Here is a 21,245-nt window from a genome sequence, read left to right on the forward strand (position 1 = left end):
TTCCGTCGTGTATGGTGGTGTTTGCCAGTTCGCGCAAATGTTCGCCAAAAATCAATTCAAGTCCCGGGCAAAGAAACATCAAAAATGTATAAACAAGTTTTTCCAACTAGAAACAAGTATTGCTAGGCGGGGTTGCCCCTCGGCAGTGATTTAGCAAATACTCCGAGTGTATTTCTGCCATGAAAATATTTTCTGTCAAAACTCATCTGCCTAAACATGTAGGTTTAAACATGTAGGTTCGCTTCCGCCAATTTTCAGAAAATTGGAAGAGAAGTTCGGCCTAAATTCTCCTAGGAGGTATATCGCGCCTTGCATTCATTTATTCAGTTTTCAACGTAAAGACTCCGGATTTCTCATAGAAGTCAAGGGAGGGTAATGCTGTGACTTGGAATTTTCCCTGGAGGATGAATAACGTGCGAAGCAGTAATACTAAAATCAGGATATTACGAGGCGGACCGTCTATAGAAATATAGAGATACGTAGAAAATAAGCTTCGAAGTCCTATAGTAGTAGATTAAACCGCTTCGATTCAGCAGGAAGGTACATTGGGGTTGAGTTGATAGGATGATAGGATTATAGCAACCTTGTGAAACCTAGAGTTCTGGGCTGAGCGCCAGCGCATTTTGAGGTGGTGGACAGATTGCTGATCTTTACAATACGAAAGTACGGATCACATGCGTTATAAAGTCGATATTGGGCGCTGCTACATCTGCTGTATTCAAAACCTGAATATACCGACACAAGATTGGAAGGTAGTTCGCATATATCGGCCTATGAAGGATTGTCAACATCCCCCAAGTAATAAACAGCTGAAAATATGTTGTGCAAAGCTGAAACTCATAATAGCTATGAGCAGTATTTTACTGCACCTTTGGCAGATTTGTTTTAAGGACTACAAACATAGCATACATGAAAGAGATCTCATTAACTCAAAATAGCCTGCATTAGTTGAGGGCGTAACGGTTGTATATATGCGGCTTGAGAAAATAAAGGCCTACAACGTCAAGGTCGGGAACACTACTGAGATGCCAAAGTGAAGATTGGCTTAAATATCCGTTTCAAATAGCATAGGATTATAAAAGGCATATACCGTTAAAAACCCTCATACATATAGAAGCTTTATCTGACAACGAGGCGAATAACTGTAAAAATATATATGCGCACTCAAGAGCACGATTTACTTAACAGTGAGTGAGATCAAACTGTAAAAAACATAGAGAAAAGCGCCGTTATGTTATGCCACTCACAACAAAAACAAAAAAAAAAAACAGTAATCAGAGAATTGATAAGTACTTAGTTTGTTAAAAGCAACAAAAACAATAACAATACAAAATAAATTGCTGTATACATCTGTACGATCAAACTGTAGCCGGCAACAAATTCAGCATCAACAATGAAAACAAAAAAAGCGTAAAATAAAAACAAAAGCGATTGCCAGCGAATATCGAGACTTATGAATTGGTGAGGCGACGACGATGTTTTTCAATATTAGTCGATGTTTGATATTCGCATAGATCGGGTAATGCCAGCGTAGTACGTAGTAGTGAACTAGTGAACAATTGTTTTTGATTGAATTTGGTTTGTTTTATGTGTATGAATTATTGGCACTTACAATGTGTTAAATGTAGTGTGACAAATTGGAAGATTTGTGTTTGAGTATAAAAACAAAAACTAATAATAAAATATACAAAAAAAAAAAAATTTAAACAAAACAAAATTCAAGGAAATATAAGTAAATGTATAAATTAAGCAACGCTGTTTACGTTCTAACTAAAAATAAAACTGAAATTTTTTTTTGCAAAATTTAAACAATCTGCGTATAACCACAACGATTTGTTTCAAACGAAAGTGAACTTAAATTAGGACGCTGTTGCTATTTTACGCTGGGAGACCAAGCAAAAGCAGATAAAATATTTAGTTTTAAAAAAACAAGTAAAGGTGTCTAAGTTAGGGTGTAACCGAACATTATATACTCAGCGTGAGCTTCAATTGTACATTTCATTTCAGATAAATTACTTTTCTACATAACACGTGATAAAACTTGATAAGTGAAATATCATTGATTCAAAACTATTTTTTGCTAAGTTATAGTTTATTATTCTAGTCTACCACCCTTTTAAATTTGTTTTATATCTAAGTTGCCGTGGTCTTTAACCGATCCCGTCCATTTTTACTAGAAATATTTTCTGCTAAAAGGAAAATATGTGTACACAATTTCACTACGATATATTAATTTTTCTTCGAGTTATGGCTCCCGAAACATAGAAAATTGCTTAGCCATAAAAGGGGCGGTGCCATGCCCATTTTTTAAATTTGAAGTTTTTCTTATTTATTGTTATAAATCCACTAGCGAAATGAAATACCATTGATATAAAGCTCTTTTTTGCAAAGATATAGCTTATTAAAAAAATTTTATATAAAATTGGGCGTAGTCCTTAACCGATTTCGTTAATTTTTCTTCAAAACATTCCTTATAATAAAGGCAACCTCGCTGCCGAATTTTGTTATGATAGGTTCAAAAAATTTTGCTTTATGATTTATAATATTTGTAAAATTGATTTTATCACAAGTGGGCCGTGCCACGCCCATTTAAAAAAACAAAATCAAAGCACGCTGAGTATAAAAAGAGCACATATTTAAAAATAACCACATAAAATAAAAGTTTAAAATCATTACCGAATCGGGAATACTGACAAAAAAGTGATTTATGTATGTATATATGTGTATTCATTTAACGGCTGTACCTTTCCGCCAGGAAACCTCACCTCATCACAGTCACTGGAATTATTTTAATTATTAGTTTTTTTTTGCTGTTTTTATTCTTCTTCATTGTAGACTAAGGTGAAGTTAAACTGGCCGGTCAATATAGACCTCACATAGACTGAATGTGTCCATAGTGTTGCAAGAATAATTTTTTTGACGACCAAACGGAAGAATCCCAGTCATGTGCCAGCACTTATATTATAGAATAACAACCTTGGCAAATAATAGGTCCTGGCTTAGTTGCTGCCTGGCATTGTGCCGCCTCTAATACCTGGAACCTTGACCTGGACATGAACAAGGAACGTGCTCAACAGTTTCTTCCTACATCTGCTGTTATTGACGAGCCTATCTTGCAAGCATGTGATGCCAGAAGCCAGTGTTCTGTTAGTATGCCCACGGTGAGCCTTAAGTATTCTCTCTTTAACACTGTCAGCCGAAACCGTAAGGTTTGCAATCTTCTCAGAAATTTTGTAGCCCTGTACTTTTGTCCACACCTTTCCTGCTTTAAAGATCATTTGCAACTTTTGTCTTCTTTTGGTTTCTCCCTAACGGATTGGGACCTCTACCTTCGATGCAAAGAGTGCTGCACCCTTCTTTGCCAATTCATCGGCCCTATCGTTACCTTCTCTCTCTTAATGACCGTAAACCCAATCTTTCATTTTATTTACACCGCTACTCCCAACAAGGGACCTAAAGATTTGTTTCCAGCTCTGTAGTTTAGAGGCAATTATAATTGCGCGGGAGTAAAAACATTACCCTTCTGATAGTCGGTACTGTATGCCTTGGGCATAAATGTCGCATTGCTGTGTCATCTATCTAGACGGCGGAAATTCCCAATAATATAAGACGAAAAAAGTCTAGGGAGACAAAGAGGAGAAAGGAAGCGTTTTTTACAAGATCACCATGTGGCTCCCCCCGTATACATGTGGCATCGCAAGTTGAAATAGTCGTGCAACTTTTTCTTCCTTTTTTTTTCTAAAAGAACCAAGCGTTCTCTATCTATGTCACTCCTTTTGGTGTATTTTTTGATATTGAGTTGTGAAGAAAATTATGATTCAACATCGAAAGATCGAATCATGCAAAATAGTCGCAATCAAGCACAGTAGATCTTTCTACCAGAGGTCGAAAATTCATAAATAAGACACTTCATCAAGTCTTCCTTCTAACTGCATTTACAACGTACGCATTATCTCACGAAAAGAGCAACCAAAATTCTGCTAATGCTGCTTTCCAAAACCCTACTGAAAAAAATTACAATAATCAAAAACGAACCAGTTAGAATACCCAAAATAACTTACTTTTAATTAACTTTAAAAACGAAAGCTAATGGGTAGATGTCAAGTCCTAGAAGTAACCACCGGTATCTACTTTTTGGTTGTCATGTCATGAAGTAGTTACCAACTCTGACCTTTTTTCGTACATCTGCATGGAAAAATAGTGAGCTTTTTTCAAAGAAAAAAGTCAAAAAATAATGCGCACTATTTTTTTTGACTTGTTTGTCACCATCCTATTATTATTAGTTAACTCGCTTCTTTTCCTTCAGGGGAGGTTTATACTCTCGCCTTCATCCAGACCGTCCAAGTGAGACTTCATATAACAGAATGAGTGTCACAATCAAAAATATGTATGTATATATTCTTCGGCAAATGTTTGCGCTGCAGACATTTATGTTGCTAAACAATTCCGCTGTGGCTCTATTTGGCTCACAGCAACATCTCATTGGCTCCTTTTGGCTCCCAATATTGAACGAGTATTTTTCTGTCATGCCGAAAATTTGAACGAATGATTTGAATTATATTGGCTTTGCTATATCACACACTCAAATCAAACTGTATAACAAACTATAGATATTAATTCCCTTCTAGCATGCTAATTGTTGTCGGTGTGTAGTTCTAGCGATACAGTTAAATAATCTCAACAAATAATTTGTTTGTTGTTTGGCTTTAATTTAATTTAATTTAATTTAAATAACTTCATCAATTTATTGGAAATGTCTCATTTTTGAATGTCCTATTTTTTCATAAAAAAAAATCTCCAAGAGCATTGATGGCATACAAAATTAAAAATTGTCAACAGTGTGACTCATCGAAGTAGTACAATATTCTAGAGCCCCCTTCACTTTCACAATTGCCATACCGAGTTTCTGTTTTTTTAGCCTATCGCAAGGTATTACTTCTTCGTAAACAAAATTTTAATTTTGTCACAATCAAAAAGCTAATCTCACCGCAAAATGTAAACACTTTTATCTCGACACATGCACAGATACATACAAACAGATGCTTCCATGAACACAGGCGCCGCAATATTGTTTTATTATCTCCCTCACAAGATCACGGTCGCATTATTATTGGCATCGGTTGTCTTGTTGAAATTTTAGTTTCCGAACAACTTTCTTCTCTCTTTACAGTCACTTTTCGTAGAAGTATTAATTTTATTATTTGTTCATTTTGTTTTAACGTTTTGTTTGAGTAATTTAGAATTTCAGTGCATGCAAATATTTAAACAGTTATGTACAAGGTGTTTCAATAGGTAGTCATGTTCGTTTTAGAGATGGCAGATCGAAACGAAGAAGAACAACGATTTTCGCACCGAAATAAAAATGATCGATCATCAAATCGATCATGACCGATCGTCAAAAAACTAAATATGCTTACTTGTCACAACAGACAAAATACAAATCACACATTTGTTACAACTCGTTTTACATATTAGCCCTAGTTATCCAAGAGTTGAACAATATAGCAGAGATTCTGACTCCACTTACATATAGCGGGTATTTACAGCAGAGTCCTGTTATTGATTATTCTTTCCAGGTGGCCTTTGCGGTTTATGGAATACTTCAGAAAAAGCGCAATAGAACATCTAGATACTATATCCTTACTATGATAGTTACAAGTTAGACACATCCTAGCTTTTAAGGAATAGTGCGACTGGAGAACATTTCGGATTACATTTAGGTAACTTTTCTACTAAGAAACACCTTTTTGGCCACACACTGTCTTGCAAGCTTATCAGATATGCAGTTTCCCTTCCATACCTGTAAGTTCATCTTCTTTGCAAAACGGCAGCAGTCCAGAGCAAATTTTGAGCTGAAAAAGCGCCAACTAAAACAAAAAGTCAACAACTGAGTTAAAAATTGCCGCAATATTTCGTATACCACCAAAATTGACACCCAATCATCTTCCCTATTAGAGACTGCATCGTGTTTTGTAAATCAACGAACAGCTGGTGATTTCAGCCAAAGAGCATGCTTTGAGGCTGCCTAAAAATATTCGGTCATCTTATTACTCAAATTAAGACCTCTCAACGCCGCTTTTCCCCGAAAGTCCCCTTTTTCGGCATCCCAGAAGTATACGAAGTAGGCTTAGCATTGGAAAATCTTGCGAAGCAAATAAATATTTGGAAAATTTTTTATCATTTTATTTCTATCTTCATATTATAGTTGGAGATCTCAGGCCCTGAAAATGGTATAGCGAATATGACAAATGCTCTAGTTGTTACGTTTTAAATTAATTTTTTTGTTATCTCTTGCTTATAGCCTTAACGAGCTTGAACTTCTACTGCTGGCAGTTCTGGGCTACTCGCTTTCACATTCTCCATAGATGTTGTCGTACAAATCGGCATTTTCTATATTGGTAGACTCTTTTCCTACTGCACAAAATGTGTCCTTTCAGCTATTGTTTTATCTCTTGTGCTGTCGTTGTCCTTGTTGTTTCAGCAGCAGTTTTTAGTATTATCGAAATTTGTTTACGTAGTGAGTACAAACGAAATCAAATTACTGATAATCAGGTCATCGCCGAAGTTCGTTTTGATCGTAGAACCAAGCCCAACGATTTTCTAACTATCTGATAGTTGCCAGCCGGATATTAAAAAAACAAGTGTTGAACACGGTTCTCTTTCTCAATACATATGTGTCTGTAATGACAATTGTTAGAGTTAATTCCCGTGCTAGCGACATTTTTACTCTCGTTTAAAAGCTTTAAAGAAGTATGTTAACCGGGCACAATATTATTTATTAATACAGAGGTACACCCATCAAGTCATATTTTTGGAGCATGTGGGACGTCGTAACCTTCCTTCTTCCTCTTGGAACAATAAAGCCACTCTCCAAGAGTTTTGGAATATTTTGCGGATATTGATCGGTACTTTCTGAAAACTAGCACATTAAGGTACTATACCGACTATGTCGTAATTGATTTGAGATGACCACGTTGGACGTTTTAGGTTTGTGGATTCTAGTCGCTTCTTACGAAAGATATGACTGGCGCTGGAATATTATAAGCCCTTTTACGCGCATTTTCAAAACACCTCGTCCAACTTTCCCGTGAATCTTAGCGACTGCAATTAGCATATTGACTGCGCTGCGTGCCATGGCTTTTCCTTCATCACAAATAATGCATAATATTTGCGTGCCTTCATCAGGATCGAACCAGTCTAAGTCTGTTGGTTGTACTGTGCAATAAAAGACTAAATCTTAATGCGCTAATGTATCTTAAATAATTAATAAATTGAAATTGGAATTGAATTGAAATTGAATTGAAAAGGGCCGCTTATGTGGAGATTCAAGCTCAATGGGACATTTTGCATAAGGGACATTGATTTTGAATAGAGTTGTGTTGGATACATAGCTTCAGTGGATTGCTTCGAAAGTAAAACAGTTGTTCTCTTGCAAGAGAACAGCGCTGTTGTTGCTTTCTTCTTTCTCTCTGGCGATCTGTCCAATTTGGATGGTATTTGATTGGATATTCGGTAATTTAGTGTATATAAAATTATTTAGTATTTTCTGGATTACCTTCGGTTTTTGAATTTCTACTTTGTTGCATATTGTTGATAATGTAGAGGAATTGAGGAAGTTTTCCCAACAGAAGGATCTCTGGGTTATACACATATGCTATTACTGCGCAGCAGATCAACTCTATGTGTGGTAAGAGGCCTTTATAAGCCAGCCGACCGATCGTTGTTACACAAGGCCTTATGTAATTTGAGCTTATACTTTTCGCGAAAGCGCTAACAAAATTAGGTTCATTGTATGACCTCAATAATCTCCTGCAGGAGAACCTGGCCTTGATTTCCCTAGCCATGTATATTTTCACCTGTTTAAATTCTAAAACTCTTCCTTTAGTATATAAACTGTGTCTACAACTGAAGTGATGTTTTCTGGAACACCTTGTACCTTATTCTGTACTTTTTCTTCATTTACCTATATGTGCATGTGTATGAAATTATGTTTGTGTTTATGCATTTGTTCCGCTAATTTTGCAGTGTCAAGTGCAAAGCGAATGGAATTGTTTCACAGCATAGCTGGAGCTATTTTAATTCGATCATACACACACATATAAATCTAAATATATGTACATATATGCATACAAACATTTATAACCATACAAAATTTTCAATAGGCTTTTCGTTTGTCTGAAGCTGCACCCACAATTTATATTTTAATTCTATTGAAGTGACATTGAAAGTGAAAATTGTTTAACTATAAAAGTGCGATAAAGCAAATAATGAAAGCAATTAAGTGAATCAAAAAAGGCGCGCAAATTATCATTAATCCAACGACTATCGTAAAATCAGAAAATAACACTTGTGGTTTAAAACAAACGAATTCACACAAAGATCCTGGATATTCATATGCGTGAACGAAATTTAAACAAAATGCCAAGAGCGGGCGCAACAACAACGTGAGTTTTATTTTAAATATTAAGCGAGTTCAGAGTTTTGTGGAAATTGTGGCAACAGATTGTGAGCAACTTTTCAGTTTTGAAATTTTTCTTTTCAAATTTCGTTTTGTATTGACAGTTGTAGATTAACTATGCAATGTTGCATATTTGCAATGACGTAGCAAATGTATATACGTATATTTTGTTAGTGTATTGTTTAAAATGCACTACACAAGTCTAAAATACAATGATGCTAGATTATTTGCACAAAATTTTAGACTCCCCTTTTATATAATTTTAAAAAAAGCAAATGCAAATTTTGAAAACATGCAGCTCTTTAAATTTATTCGTTTTTATAAAAATGTTAGAAAAGCCTAGAAAAAAATACCTTTAGTAATAAGCCCGATTGAAAGTTTTAAAAAACAACATATAAATATAAAAATAGTTTTCGGCATTTCAATTCAAAAAGTTGTATGGAAGAATTTGTCCCTTTTTTTGAAAAGTTCAAAATATAATTGTTTATTTAAAAAATCGCCAACAAAAGTGAAAGTAAAAGTGAATAAAAGCGAAACTTATAAAAAGGGTTATTAAAAAATTTGTATATTGCAGTGCAAATCAAAATTCATATATAAAATTATATGTACACTGAAACTTTTTTAAATAAAAAAAAAAAATAAAAATTTTTTTAAAGGTTCAAGGGACTATCAACCCTTAATGAATAAATTTTGAATTAAAATTTTTTCAGTGCTAGAATATTTTGAAAAATTTTCTGTTGTAAATTTTTTAGTGTAAATTTGAATATCATACCGAAGTGCCTTGGCTCCATATGGAAGTGCTTTTTCTTTGCACTTTCATGTGATAATCGAGCACTTTCATATGAAACGAGTTTATATGTGAGGGCATATAGGAGTGCTATGAAATTTTTTTTATATTCAAAGTGTGAATTTATATCTGTGCCTATTTTTCAGGACAAAACAAAAGTGTATAAGTCCATAAAACTCCGGTAAAAGAAAAAAAGCAGTAAAAGGAGACATCGTTTTTTTTTCATTAAGTTGGGGACACATCCATTAAACGGTCACTCATCGTTTTTTTTTTTTCATAAGAAGAAGTCATACCAGATCATTCAATTGAAGTTGAGACTACTTTCTACTTTGGAAGTGTTTCGTGAACATTTCGGGATGAGTCTAGGAACTCTTCGGGATTATTTTAATATTTATTTCAAAACTATTTCAATTTTAGATGCAAGTTCAGCATTATTTCTGTATTATTTTCGGAATCATTGCTAGACTATTTCGGGAACAATTTGGAATAATTTCAGGAGCACTTCAGAATTATTTTTGGTAGCATTTCGGTAAAACTACAGAATCATTTCGACACTGCTTCGGGACAATATACAGTTTTTGGATCACTTCGGGACTGTTTTTGAAATTATTCTGGGTTAATTCATCTACTGTTTTTGGTCGCAAAACGCCCCAACTTGTTTAAGTTAAGGAAGTTTTGCTTGATTCATATTGTTTTGTTGCTTTTCCGACAGAGTGGATAATTGATGTATTATATTGGAACGATTTTCATCATCGGCGTTGTTCCATCTTCTTTGTCATTTTTGCATTCATTACTTGCTTATTTTAATTCAGATGCACACAAATTAAACAAAGAAGATGTTAAGTTATCAAATTATTTCAGAAACAATCCGGAAGTTATACTGAAATTGCTTTAAATTGGTCATGAAATAGTCTCAAAATAATACCTGAAAATTTAAGAAATTAGTCCTGAAAGAATATCGAATCCGAAACTGATCTTAAAGTCATTCTCTATTAGTTCTGAAATAGTTCCGAAATAGTTTGAAAACAACCTAAGCTAATCCCAATGTGGTCCCCTATCACTTTTGCATATCTAGTAGTTTTTGTCGATCTCGTTTCAATTATTCATTGATACCTAAATCTCTAATCTAAGATATAGATGTTAGTTAAAAGTCAATTTTCAATCGCTAGTTTAAGTTTTAATTGCTTTAAATTGGTCATGAAATAGTCTCAAAATAATACCTGAAATTTTAAGAAATTAGTCCTGAAAGAATACCGAATCCGAAACTGATCTTAAAGTCATTCTCTATTAGTCCTGAAATAGTTCCGAAATAGTTTGAAAACATCCTAAGCTAATCCCAATGTGGTCCCCTATCACTTTCGCATATCTAGTAGTTTTTGTCGATCAAGTTTCAATTATTCATTGATACCTAAATATCAAAATGTAAGATATAGATGTTAGTTAAAATTCAATTTTCAATCGCTAGTTTAAGTTTTTTCAAATGTTATGTAATTTGCTAATAACACTTTAAAAATAGATTATGTTTAAATACAAACCAAAATATAAACTAAATAAATTGTTCCAAATTGGCTCCCAAATAGTCTCGAAGTAATGCCCAAAATAATCGCGAATTAATTCTGAAATGATTCTGCAAATATCTCGAAATCGTTTCGGAATATTCTCAAAATGATTGTGAAGTTGTTGTGAAGTAAAACCTAAAATATGCCCGAATTGATCCTTTAAATGTTCAAAATCGGCCTAAAAATAGTTTTGAAATGATTTCGAAGACAGTTCAGAAGGACCCTTAAATTTCGCCTAAAATCCTACGGAGACAGTTTTAAAATGATTCGCAAAATAATACCGATGTGTTCCTGAAGTCATCCTGAAATGTTGTCTCAACAGTCCCTAAGAAGTTTCACCTTTAATTAAATGGTTCGGAGTGCATTCTTATTATGGGAAAAATTTAATTGTATGAATCGATGTGTCCTCGTTTTAGCGGAAGAAAACAATAAGTCACGTTTTTACTGAACTTTTGTTTTACCGTAATTTAATACTAAATAAAACGCATGATGACAAGTATAACGAATTTTGCATCTTCTTCAGAGAGTACAAACATTTTTAATATTTTTATTATTCAATATAAAATATTCGTATACCGCAAAAGAAAATAGGCTCCTTGAGGATGATGCAAAAATGTGCGGAAGCGCTTAGGAATAACATTTAAAACCTTGTTTTCTAAGCTAAAATTAGATTACACTTTACTGAGGTAAAATTTTTCTTTTACACCATAGCAAATTCATCATTAATTTTCAAATTAATTAAATATATAACTTGACGATTTCCTAATAATTTCAATAATCATGTACTATACTCGTACTTCATCCCCTTTCACTTGACGCACTGTATAACTCTCTGCTATGAAACAAATTGTAGTCAATTGACAATTTGTTAAAGTACCCGGGTCCTATGTGAACTTTCCTCATATTAGCAAATACGAGCGGTTACGCATACCAATGTAGGTAAATGTAAATTACACATTAGAGGTAATACTTTAGAAACTCTTGGAAAAGGCTTATTAATGAACCAATTTAGATTTTTTTCAATTATTTTTTAATTAAATATAATATTGAACTTGAAAAAACACAAATTTGAAAAGAAAAACACTTTAGCACCTTTCAATATTTACATTTACACTCAACCCATAGCCAATATTGTTGTAGAATCTGTTTGGAGAAAAGTATGCCACAAGTTACACTCATTTTTGAAAATACCTGCTCATGAGCCCGCGAACGATTAAGCGAGGAACAAAGGGTATTCTTGGAAAAAAAAACTTTATAAAAATCGGTTTTGTAACAAGGTGTTCAACCTCGTAAGCATCCATATGGTATCTTAGTGTGTCCCTTTGCTGAATTAATGGTACGATATACAACAAACAAAGCGGGAAATTCCGTCCGAACAGCGCTGGTTTATCTCTTGCGGCAAATCGAAGATTCATCAATTAAGGCACACATTTTCAGTATACTTTCAAAATTCTGAGATATCATAAAAATTAAATACATTCTTATGTCACAATGAAGTCACACCCCTTGTTTGTGTTTAATAAAAAAATATGTTTTATTTCCCATATTGCATATTTTATATATTCAGAGATCAGCGAGTGTGGATAGTTTTATACGTATGAATGTTTGTCTGTATTTGTCCATAAGTAAGTGATTGTTGTACTTATTATTGGTGCAGTCTTTAATTAAGGGACGATCGCGTCGCTGCAGACCACAATGCACACGCAGGATTGATATTAATTATTTTTATACTCAGTTGAGCAGAACTCACAGAGTATATTAAGTTTGATTGGATAACGGTTGGTTGTACATATATAAAGGAATCGAGATAGATATAGACTTCCATATATCAAAATAATCAGGATCGAAAAAAAATTTGATTGAGCCATGTCCGTCCGTCCGTCCGTTAACACGATAACTTGAGTAAATTTTGAGGTATCTTGATGAAATTTGGTATGTTGGTTCCTGAGCACTCATCTCAGATCGCTATTTAAAATGAACGATATCGGACTATACCCACGCCCACTTTTTCGATATCGAAAATTTCGAAAAACCGGAAAAGTGCGATAATTCATTACAAAAGACCGATAAAGCGACGAAACTTGGTAGATGAGTTGAACTTATGACGCAAAATAGAAAATTAGTAAAATTTTGGACAATGGGCGTGGCACCGCCCACTTTTAAAAGAAGGTAATTTAAAATTTTGCAAGCTGTAATTTGGCAGTCGTTGAAGATATCATGATGAAATTTGGCACGAACGTTACTCTTATTACTATATATACGCTTAATAAAAATTAGCAAAATCGGAGAAGGACCACGCCCACTTTTAAAAAAAAAATTTTTTAAAGTAAAATTTTAACAAAAAATTTAATATCTTTACAGTATATATGTAAATTATGTCAAGATTCAACTCCAGTAATGATATGGTGCAACAAAATACAAAAACAAAAGAAAATTTAAAAATGGGCGTGGCTCCGCCCTTTTTCATTTAATTTGTCTAGGATACTTTTAACGCCATAAGTCAAACAAAAATTAACCAATCCTTTTGAAATTTGGTAGGGGCATATATTTTATGGCGCTAACTGTTTTCTGTGAAAATGGGCGAAATCAGTTGATGTCACGCCCAGTTTTTATACACAGTCGTCCGTCTGCCCTTCCGCATGGCCGTTAACACGATAACTTGAGCAAAAATCGATATATCTTTACTAAACTCAGTTCACGTACTTATCTGAACTCACTTTATCTTGGTATGAAAAATGAACGAAATCCGACTATGACCACGCCCACTTTTTCGATATCGAAAATTACGAAAAATGAAAAAAATGCCATAATTCTATACCAAATACGAAAAAAGGGATAAAATATGGTAAGGTAATTGGATTGTTTTATTGACGCGAAATATAACTTTAGAAAAAACTTTATAAAATGGTTGTGACACCTACCATATTAAGTAGAAGAAAATGAAAAAGTTCTGCAGGGCGAAATAAAAAACCCTTAAAATCTTGGCAGGTATTACATATATAAATAAATTAGCGGTATACAACAGATGATATTCTGGGTCACCCTGGTCAACATTTTGGTCGATATCTGGAAAACGCCTTCACATATACAACTACCACCACTCTCTTTTAAAACTCTCATTAATACCTTTAATTTGATACCCATATCGTACAAACTCATTCTAGAGTCACCCCTGGTCCACCTTTATGGCGATATTTCGAAAAGGCGAACACCTATAGAACGAAGGCCCACTCCCTTTTAAAAATACTCATTAACACCTTTCATTTGATACCCATATCGTACAAACAAAGTCTAGAGTCACCCCTGGTCCAGAAAGGCCCACTCCCTCTTAAAATACTCATTAACTCCTTTCGTTTGATACCCATATTGCACAAACGAATTCTAGAGTCACCCCTGGCCCACCTTTATGGCGATATCTCGAAACGGCGTCCACCTATAGAACTAAGGCCCACTCCCTCTTAAAATACTCATTAACTCCCTTCGTTTGATACCCATATTGCACAAACGAATTCTAGAGTCACCCCTGGTCCACCTTTATGGCGATATCTCGAAACGGCGTCCACCTATGGAACTAAGGATTACTCCCTTTTAAAATGCTCATTAACACCTTTCATTTGATACCCATATCGTACAAACGCATTCTAGAGTTACCCCTGGTCCATCTTTACGGCGATATCTCGAAAAGGCGTCCATCTATAGAACTTAGGCCCACTCCCTCTTAAAATACTCATTAACTCCTTTCGTTTGATACCCATATTGCACAAACAAATTCTAGCGTCACCCCTGGTCCACCTTTATGGCGATATCTCGAAACGGCGTCCACCAATGGAACTAAGGATTACTCCCTTTTAAAATGCTCATTACACCTTTCATTTGATACCCATATCGTACAAACGCATTCTAGAGTTACACCTGGTCCATCTTTACGGCGATATCTCGAAAAGGCGTCCATCTATAGAACTTAGGTCCACTCCCTTTTAAAATACTCATTAATACCTTTCATTTGATACCCATATCGTACAAACGCATTCTAGAGTCAACCCTGATCCACCTTTATGGCTATATCCCTAAATGGCGTCCACCTATAGAACTATGGCCCACTCCCTCATAAAATACTCTTTAATGCCTTTCATTTGATACACATGTCATACAAACACATTCCAGGGTTTCCCTCGGTTCATTTTCCTACATGGTTATTTTCCCTTATGTTGTCACCATAGCTCTCAACTGAGTATGTAATGTTCGGTTACACCCGAACTTAACCTTCCTTACTTGTTTTCTTTGCAGTGGGCAATAAAAAAGGCATATGCGCAATACACGCATGTATGTACATTGTCTACAAATGCACGCAGTGTCACTTGAACGACTCACTGACTAAATAGCCAACAACAAACCCTCGAGGGGAGACTGCAATTTGTACATCGTCTTCTTCGTGCTAGACGATTCAATTTATTTATACTTGATAGTGTATGTAATTAAAATGTGTGTGTCTGTCAGTTCGTGATAGGAATGTAACGGAAGTGAATTTATTCGAACTGTAATCGAAGCATTCAATTTCTTTTGTCGTAATAGAAAACGGAAGTGGTTGCTTATCGTTACTAAATTTTCTAGTCCATACCGCCCTCCCCACCCCCTAGTTCCATGAGGAGTTTGGGGTCGCCAGAGCCCCGCCTGCTTGGTATTTATATAATGCATTCATATTTTGTAACAGGATTCCCCCCGCGTACGTGAGGTTGACAATTGGGTTGCGGAAGCTCAGAAGCTATAAAGCTTTCTATTGCGCTTATCAACCTCTTGAATCCCTTTGAAGTTTTATCGACGTGTTATCGATTTTTTATCAACGACTCACCAGTTTGTTGTAAAACAGATACCGAAGAAACTACGATAAAAGATTAAATATTTATCGAGATGTGTTTCATAACAAGCTGATGCAAGTTGAGTCGTCGTTAACAAATCGATAACACGCCGATAAAAAAGTTGCAAGTTCAATTACTTTTTGATAGCGATTCGATAACTTTTCGACAGCAAATCGATATAATTTCACTTTCAAATTGTTAATACTGCGGCAACATATCGATAACTTTTCGATAAAAAATGACTAAATTTTTGTCAAAAACTCGTTAAAAAACGATAGCCACTCGAAATTTCGATAACATATCGATATTTCTTCGATAAACAAATTACTACTTTTCGATATAAAATGTATAATTTTTCGATAACAAAACTATAACTTATCGATAAATAAGCGGTTGCTCATTTAGCATTTCTAATTGATGACATATTTATTATAGTTCAATCGCAAACCGATAACTCATCGATAACGCACCTATAACAAACCGATAACCCGCCGATAAGAAAACGCAAACATCTAATCTTGCCGTTTCTCTTTTTGCCCTATTTTTCTTTTGCTTTTCGATAAATTATCGATAACTGTTTGATAGCAAATTTATACGAACTCGTCGATAATAAAAACGGTAGCTCATTGTTTGCATTTCCTTAAATAGCATATTTATAAAACTTCGATAACTCATCTATTCCTCGTCGATAAGACACCCAGAACAAACCGATAACTCATACACAAAAAAAGAAAACATCTAATCATGCCTCTTCTCTTTTTTTGTATTATTTTCTTCTGATTTTTGGTAAATAATCGATAACGCATAGCTGAGAAATGTATAATTTTTCGATTATGAACTGATAACTCGTCGATAAAATAACGCAAACTCACTGTTAACAGTTCTTATCGATGAGATATTTGAAATACTTTGATAAAAAATCGATAACTCATCTATTCCTCGTCGATAACACATCTTTAGGAAACCGATAACTGGTCGATAAGAAAAGAAGAACACGCTTATAACATTTTTGGCATTCGGTTTTGACATCAAATCCTGCCTTTTCTCTTCTTTCCTGTTTCTTCTTTCCTTTCTTTTGCCTACTTCCCAACTTTCCTTTAACTGCCTTAATTTGTTGTCCGATTTCGCTCATATTAACTCAACCACATACATTTTCATGGTGTCGTGACGATACTTACGCTTACTTTCTGTATTAGGCTATACATCATACCACTTTCAAAGTCTACGCTGATACTAACCTTATGCTTACATTCTGAATTCCCGCGAGCAAAAATGTTTATGGAGGTCATCGTGGTGTGGTGTGCTCCGCCAACCACATCAAAAATTCTGGGTTTAAGTGCAAAGCAACTTCAATATAGCAAAGAATTTTTTAAACTAGAAATCGAATGTCTAAACTAATTGAAAGTTTCGCATCAGCGGAATCTGAATCGAAACTCTTTTACATCCCTAGTATGTGGATGAATTTGATGCGTGAAATAGGAAGAGTAGAAAATCATAAAATCATTTTTACACTTTCCCAGCAACATTTGCGGTCCATAAATAAAATTCTTACACAACCCGAGCGTACATACAATGGATTCTCCGAATTTTCTCATGAACAATGTCAAGTTTACTGTCTTTAAATGAGTATTTATATATTTAAGTTTTTTCGTTATCTATAGTCGATCTGTTTGAATTATCGCTAATATTGTAAATGCATTACAAACATCAAGTGCTAGATGCTAGACGCGTTATTCTTTTTCTGTTTTTTTTTTTTCGTTTCTATGTTGTTTCTCTTTTCATTTTTTTTTTTTTTTTTTTTTTTGTCTTTCTAAAAAAACAGTTTGAATTGATGTTGTCAGTTTCAAGTTTTCCGAGCAAATCTATTTACCATAATCAAATTAGATAAAAGTTTATATGAGTAGATTATCAGCTGATATGGTGTAATATTTATAAACATATTTTTTTTTTTTTTTATTTTGACATAAATGTCATTATATATAGATTTTCCATAAGAAATCGTTTTCGCAGCTCTCTAGCTTCTCGCTTGGGGTCCCTGATATATATGATGACAGATAAATTTTATGGAATGCCTAAGCCATCTTATTAGTGATCTAGTGCTAACTTTTTCTGCTCAGAGTAGGTCAGCTTAGTTCAGCGATGGGCAAAACGGCTAGTGTGAGCCTGTTGCTCATACGGGCACGCTATGCACATTTAAGTGCTTGGAGAGGGACGATTAAGTGCAGGTATGTAGGGCGAAGAACACAGGAAGAGAATAATATACAAGCACACATAAGATTGATAAAGAGAGAGTATTTGTAAGCATCATCAACAACACTATTCATCTTGCTTAAAGGCGGTGCCACAATGGCATTTTTCATATAGATGCGTTTAACACAAGCTTATGCATTCCATTAACATCGCCACATTCAACCAAGATGTTGCGTTTGTAAATATGAAGGAATTTCAGCCTTGGCAATTGAAGTTTATTACGCCTTGCCCTTTCACATACGAAATTTAGCGAAGCACTGTTGTAAACATTCTCCCTATACAACAAAAATACTTGCTAACATATTTCGTGTCGTATTCGATTGTTATATTGCAGTTTTTAATTGTGAAAAATGTTAAAAAAGTTACCAACCAGTGGGAAAAATATTTTCACTTGCAAAGCGTGCCAACACCCTTAGCCAAAGCAAATTTCAAATTCTTCTTATGATTTGCTTGGAACAAAATTGGGGAGTTGGCTACTTTTCAATATCAGATGGCGCTAGTGTCGCTCATTCTACCATTCTCCATAAAAATACATGCAATCTACTCATAATGCATAATCATGTGTTGAACTCATCTATACGAAAAACTGCTTATGTTTCGGAGCTGTAATACATATTTAACAGTTACCAAGCTGTGTGGAAAATAGAGCTGCCACCGCTCTTATTATGTTCAAATCATTAAGCGTTTTAGGATAAACTAGCCTTTACCGGCGGCTTCGCTTGCACTAATATGTAATATCGTTTTTGTGATTCACAACTCGAACTGAATTTTCAGTTGTAATTTTAAAAGTTCCTTTATGATTCCAATCATAAACAAAGCAAGTTTTAAAATTAGAAAAATGGTCGCCGTAAATTAAACACACATGCAACACATGCTCCAACAATTTTTGAAGTGTAGATTTAACGATATATGTATGTGAGCTGAAGAAATTTGAAAATTCCTCCATAATTTGAAATTTGTAAATGAAAGCAGTTATGCTTATAATAAAACTGGTTAAATTAGTCGTTGTTTATGCGATTGGTACCATTTTTTATTTGTAAACTGATACTTTTCTTTCTAGGCTCACAGCAACACTGCCAACTTGTTGAAAAGGGTTTCGTTTCCCCACGATTGTATACGAAACGTGCATTAGTAAGTTTTTTTCTACTACTACTTCCTCTAATGCTACTACTTTAAAAATACTTTTTTAAATACTTTTATGTATATATTGCAAAATCAATCGGCTTGCATATAATTAAATGTCAATAATGCGCTGCTTAACATAAAGTCGATTCAGTCTATGGTTATTCCGTTTTTCGTATTTCTTGCCAAAAAATGTATGTTTTTGTTTTCGTACTATTGCAACACAGTTTGGGAATTGGTTTCCGAGGTTGAGAGAGAATATTTTCATTTCGTTTTTTAGTGTTTCCGCAACCTTCTTGCGATGAATATTGTTTGAGACGAAGTGTACGATATTTCCAATATTTTTTTACTCCCCTAACACCCCAAAACACAGAAACGTCACACCTAGCACTCGCTGGCACTGAAACTGATTTAGGAGCCGAAAATAGGCCCATCCCTGGCTTAGTTTCTCCTGTGAGTAGATTATTTCACACAGTGAAATAAATACAAGCCAGTGCTACATGCAGTCAATGGACGTCTTACACTTTCTATGATCGCTTTGAGTCCGTACGTATACAGAACCAACCAAATGGCATAGTATACAATAAAACGTATGTGTTCGGGAACCCGTGTGATTTCCAAATATGTGATCCGGCCAATGAAAATGTGGCTTATGACTCAAAAAAAAATTGCGATAAACAGCTGTTAAAGATAAACAATGCATTTCTTCAGTTTCTTAGTAGTTTTTTTTTGCATTATGAAGAGTCATGCCCAAAAGGCAAAGCACAAACCAGTTTCTGACCGATATTTTGGCTCCATTGCAATCGAAAAAAAATGCTATCAAAAAAATTTGAGGATGCTTTACCAGCCACCAAAGTGGCATCGAAGGAACCAAAGGATTCATCGTCTTTAATTTGTGCTCTTTTTTCTCTACGTTTTTAGTACACTTCTAAGCAAGTTAGAACTTTCTAGTTTTCACCACGTGAAAGAGCGTCTCAAAAACTATCCAAACCAGAAAAAAAGGAGAAACATTTTTTGAGTCATAAGCCACCTTTTCATAGACCGGGTCACATATAACGTTGTTGTTGTTGTTGTTGTAGCAGTGCTTCGCCCCACCTAACAGACGCGACCGATCACAAACTGTCATCAATATCCTCTAACGGGAGTCCAAGGAAACTTGCTGTTTCAACAGGGGTGGACCATAGGGAAAGGGGTGTTAGAGGCGTTGGTTCCACATTACAATTAAAGAGATGGTTGGTGTCATGTGGGGACACATTGCAAGCGGGGCATACATTTTGTATGTCGGGGTTGATTCTGGATATGTAAGAGTTTAACCTGTTACAGTATCCAGAACGAAGTTGAGCCAGAGTGACACGCGTTTCCCTGGGGAGTATGCGTTCCTCTTCCGCAAGTTTTGGATACTTTACTTTGAGTACTGGGTTCACCGGGCAATTCCCGGCATAAAGGTCCGACGCCTGTATGTGGAGTACACCAAGGACCTGCTTGTGTTTTTTCGCTTCATACGGCTGTGTTCTCAGATGCCGTATTTCCTCAAAATGCTTACGGAGATGACTCCTTAAGCCCCTAGGCGGTGCTGGCTCGTCAATCAGATGTCTGTTGGGATGCCCAGGTTTCTGGGTATTCAACAGGAACTGTTTGGTCAGCATCTCGTTTCTTTCCCTGATGGGGAGTATTCTCGCCTCATTATGTAGATGGTGTTCTGGGGACATAAGAAGACAGCCCGTTGCAATTCTGAGAGCAGTATTTTGGCAGGCCTGTAGCTTCTTCCAGTGGGTAATTTTTAGGCTTGGCGACCATATGGGTGACGCGTAGCACGTAATCGGCTGGCTAATTGCTTTGTATGTAGTCATGAGCGTTTCTTTATCTTTTCCCCAGGTACTGCCAGCAAGGGATTTGAGGATTTTGTTACGGCTCTGAATTCTCGGAACAATTGCGGCTGCGTGCTCACCAAAATGTAGATCCTGATCAAACGTCACACCCAAGATTTTGGGGTGTAGGACAGTCGGTAGCGTAGAGCCATCGACGTGGATGTTCAAAATGGTCGACATTTGGGACGTCCATGTTGTAAATAAGGTCGCGGAAGATTTAGTCGGTGATAATGCCAGGTTTCGCGAGGCGAAAAAACTGGAGAGATCAGGGAGGTAGCCGTTTATTTTATTGCATAGCTCATCGATCTGTGGGCCTGGGCCTGTGGCCATTACTGTGCAGTCATC

The 21,245-nt window shown here is 35.3% G+C and overlaps 1 protein-coding gene across 16 annotated transcripts in view; it reads left to right on the plus strand.

The window, feature by feature from the left end:
* Positions 1–21,245, plus strand: part of nemy (no extended memory) — a 142,841-nt gene that overhangs the window by 84,906 nt on the left and 36,690 nt on the right. The window contains exons 1-2 of one of the 16 annotated variants that reach the window (XM_067776184.1): positions 1,481–1,578; positions 8,163–8,444. The exons of 8 other annotated variants lie outside the window; for them this stretch is intronic. Coding sequence is in view for 1 of the 8 variants with exons in the window: in XM_067776194.1 (XP_067632295.1) it covers positions 8,395–8,444 (50 nt within the window). In the remaining 7 variants the exon portion in view is untranslated. Of the gene's footprint in view, positions 1–1,480; positions 1,733–8,162; positions 8,445–21,245 lie in introns of those variants that run through there. 7 more of the 16 variants (XM_067776183.1, XM_067776187.1, XM_067776194.1 and 4 more) reach the window with 7 other exon arrangements.

The sequence above is a fragment of the Eurosta solidaginis genome, chromosome 3 (assembly GCF_040869045.1).
Source record: "Eurosta solidaginis isolate ZX-2024a chromosome 3, ASM4086904v1, whole genome shotgun sequence".
Classification (NCBI taxonomy): domain Eukaryota; kingdom Metazoa; phylum Arthropoda; class Insecta; order Diptera; family Tephritidae; genus Eurosta; species Eurosta solidaginis.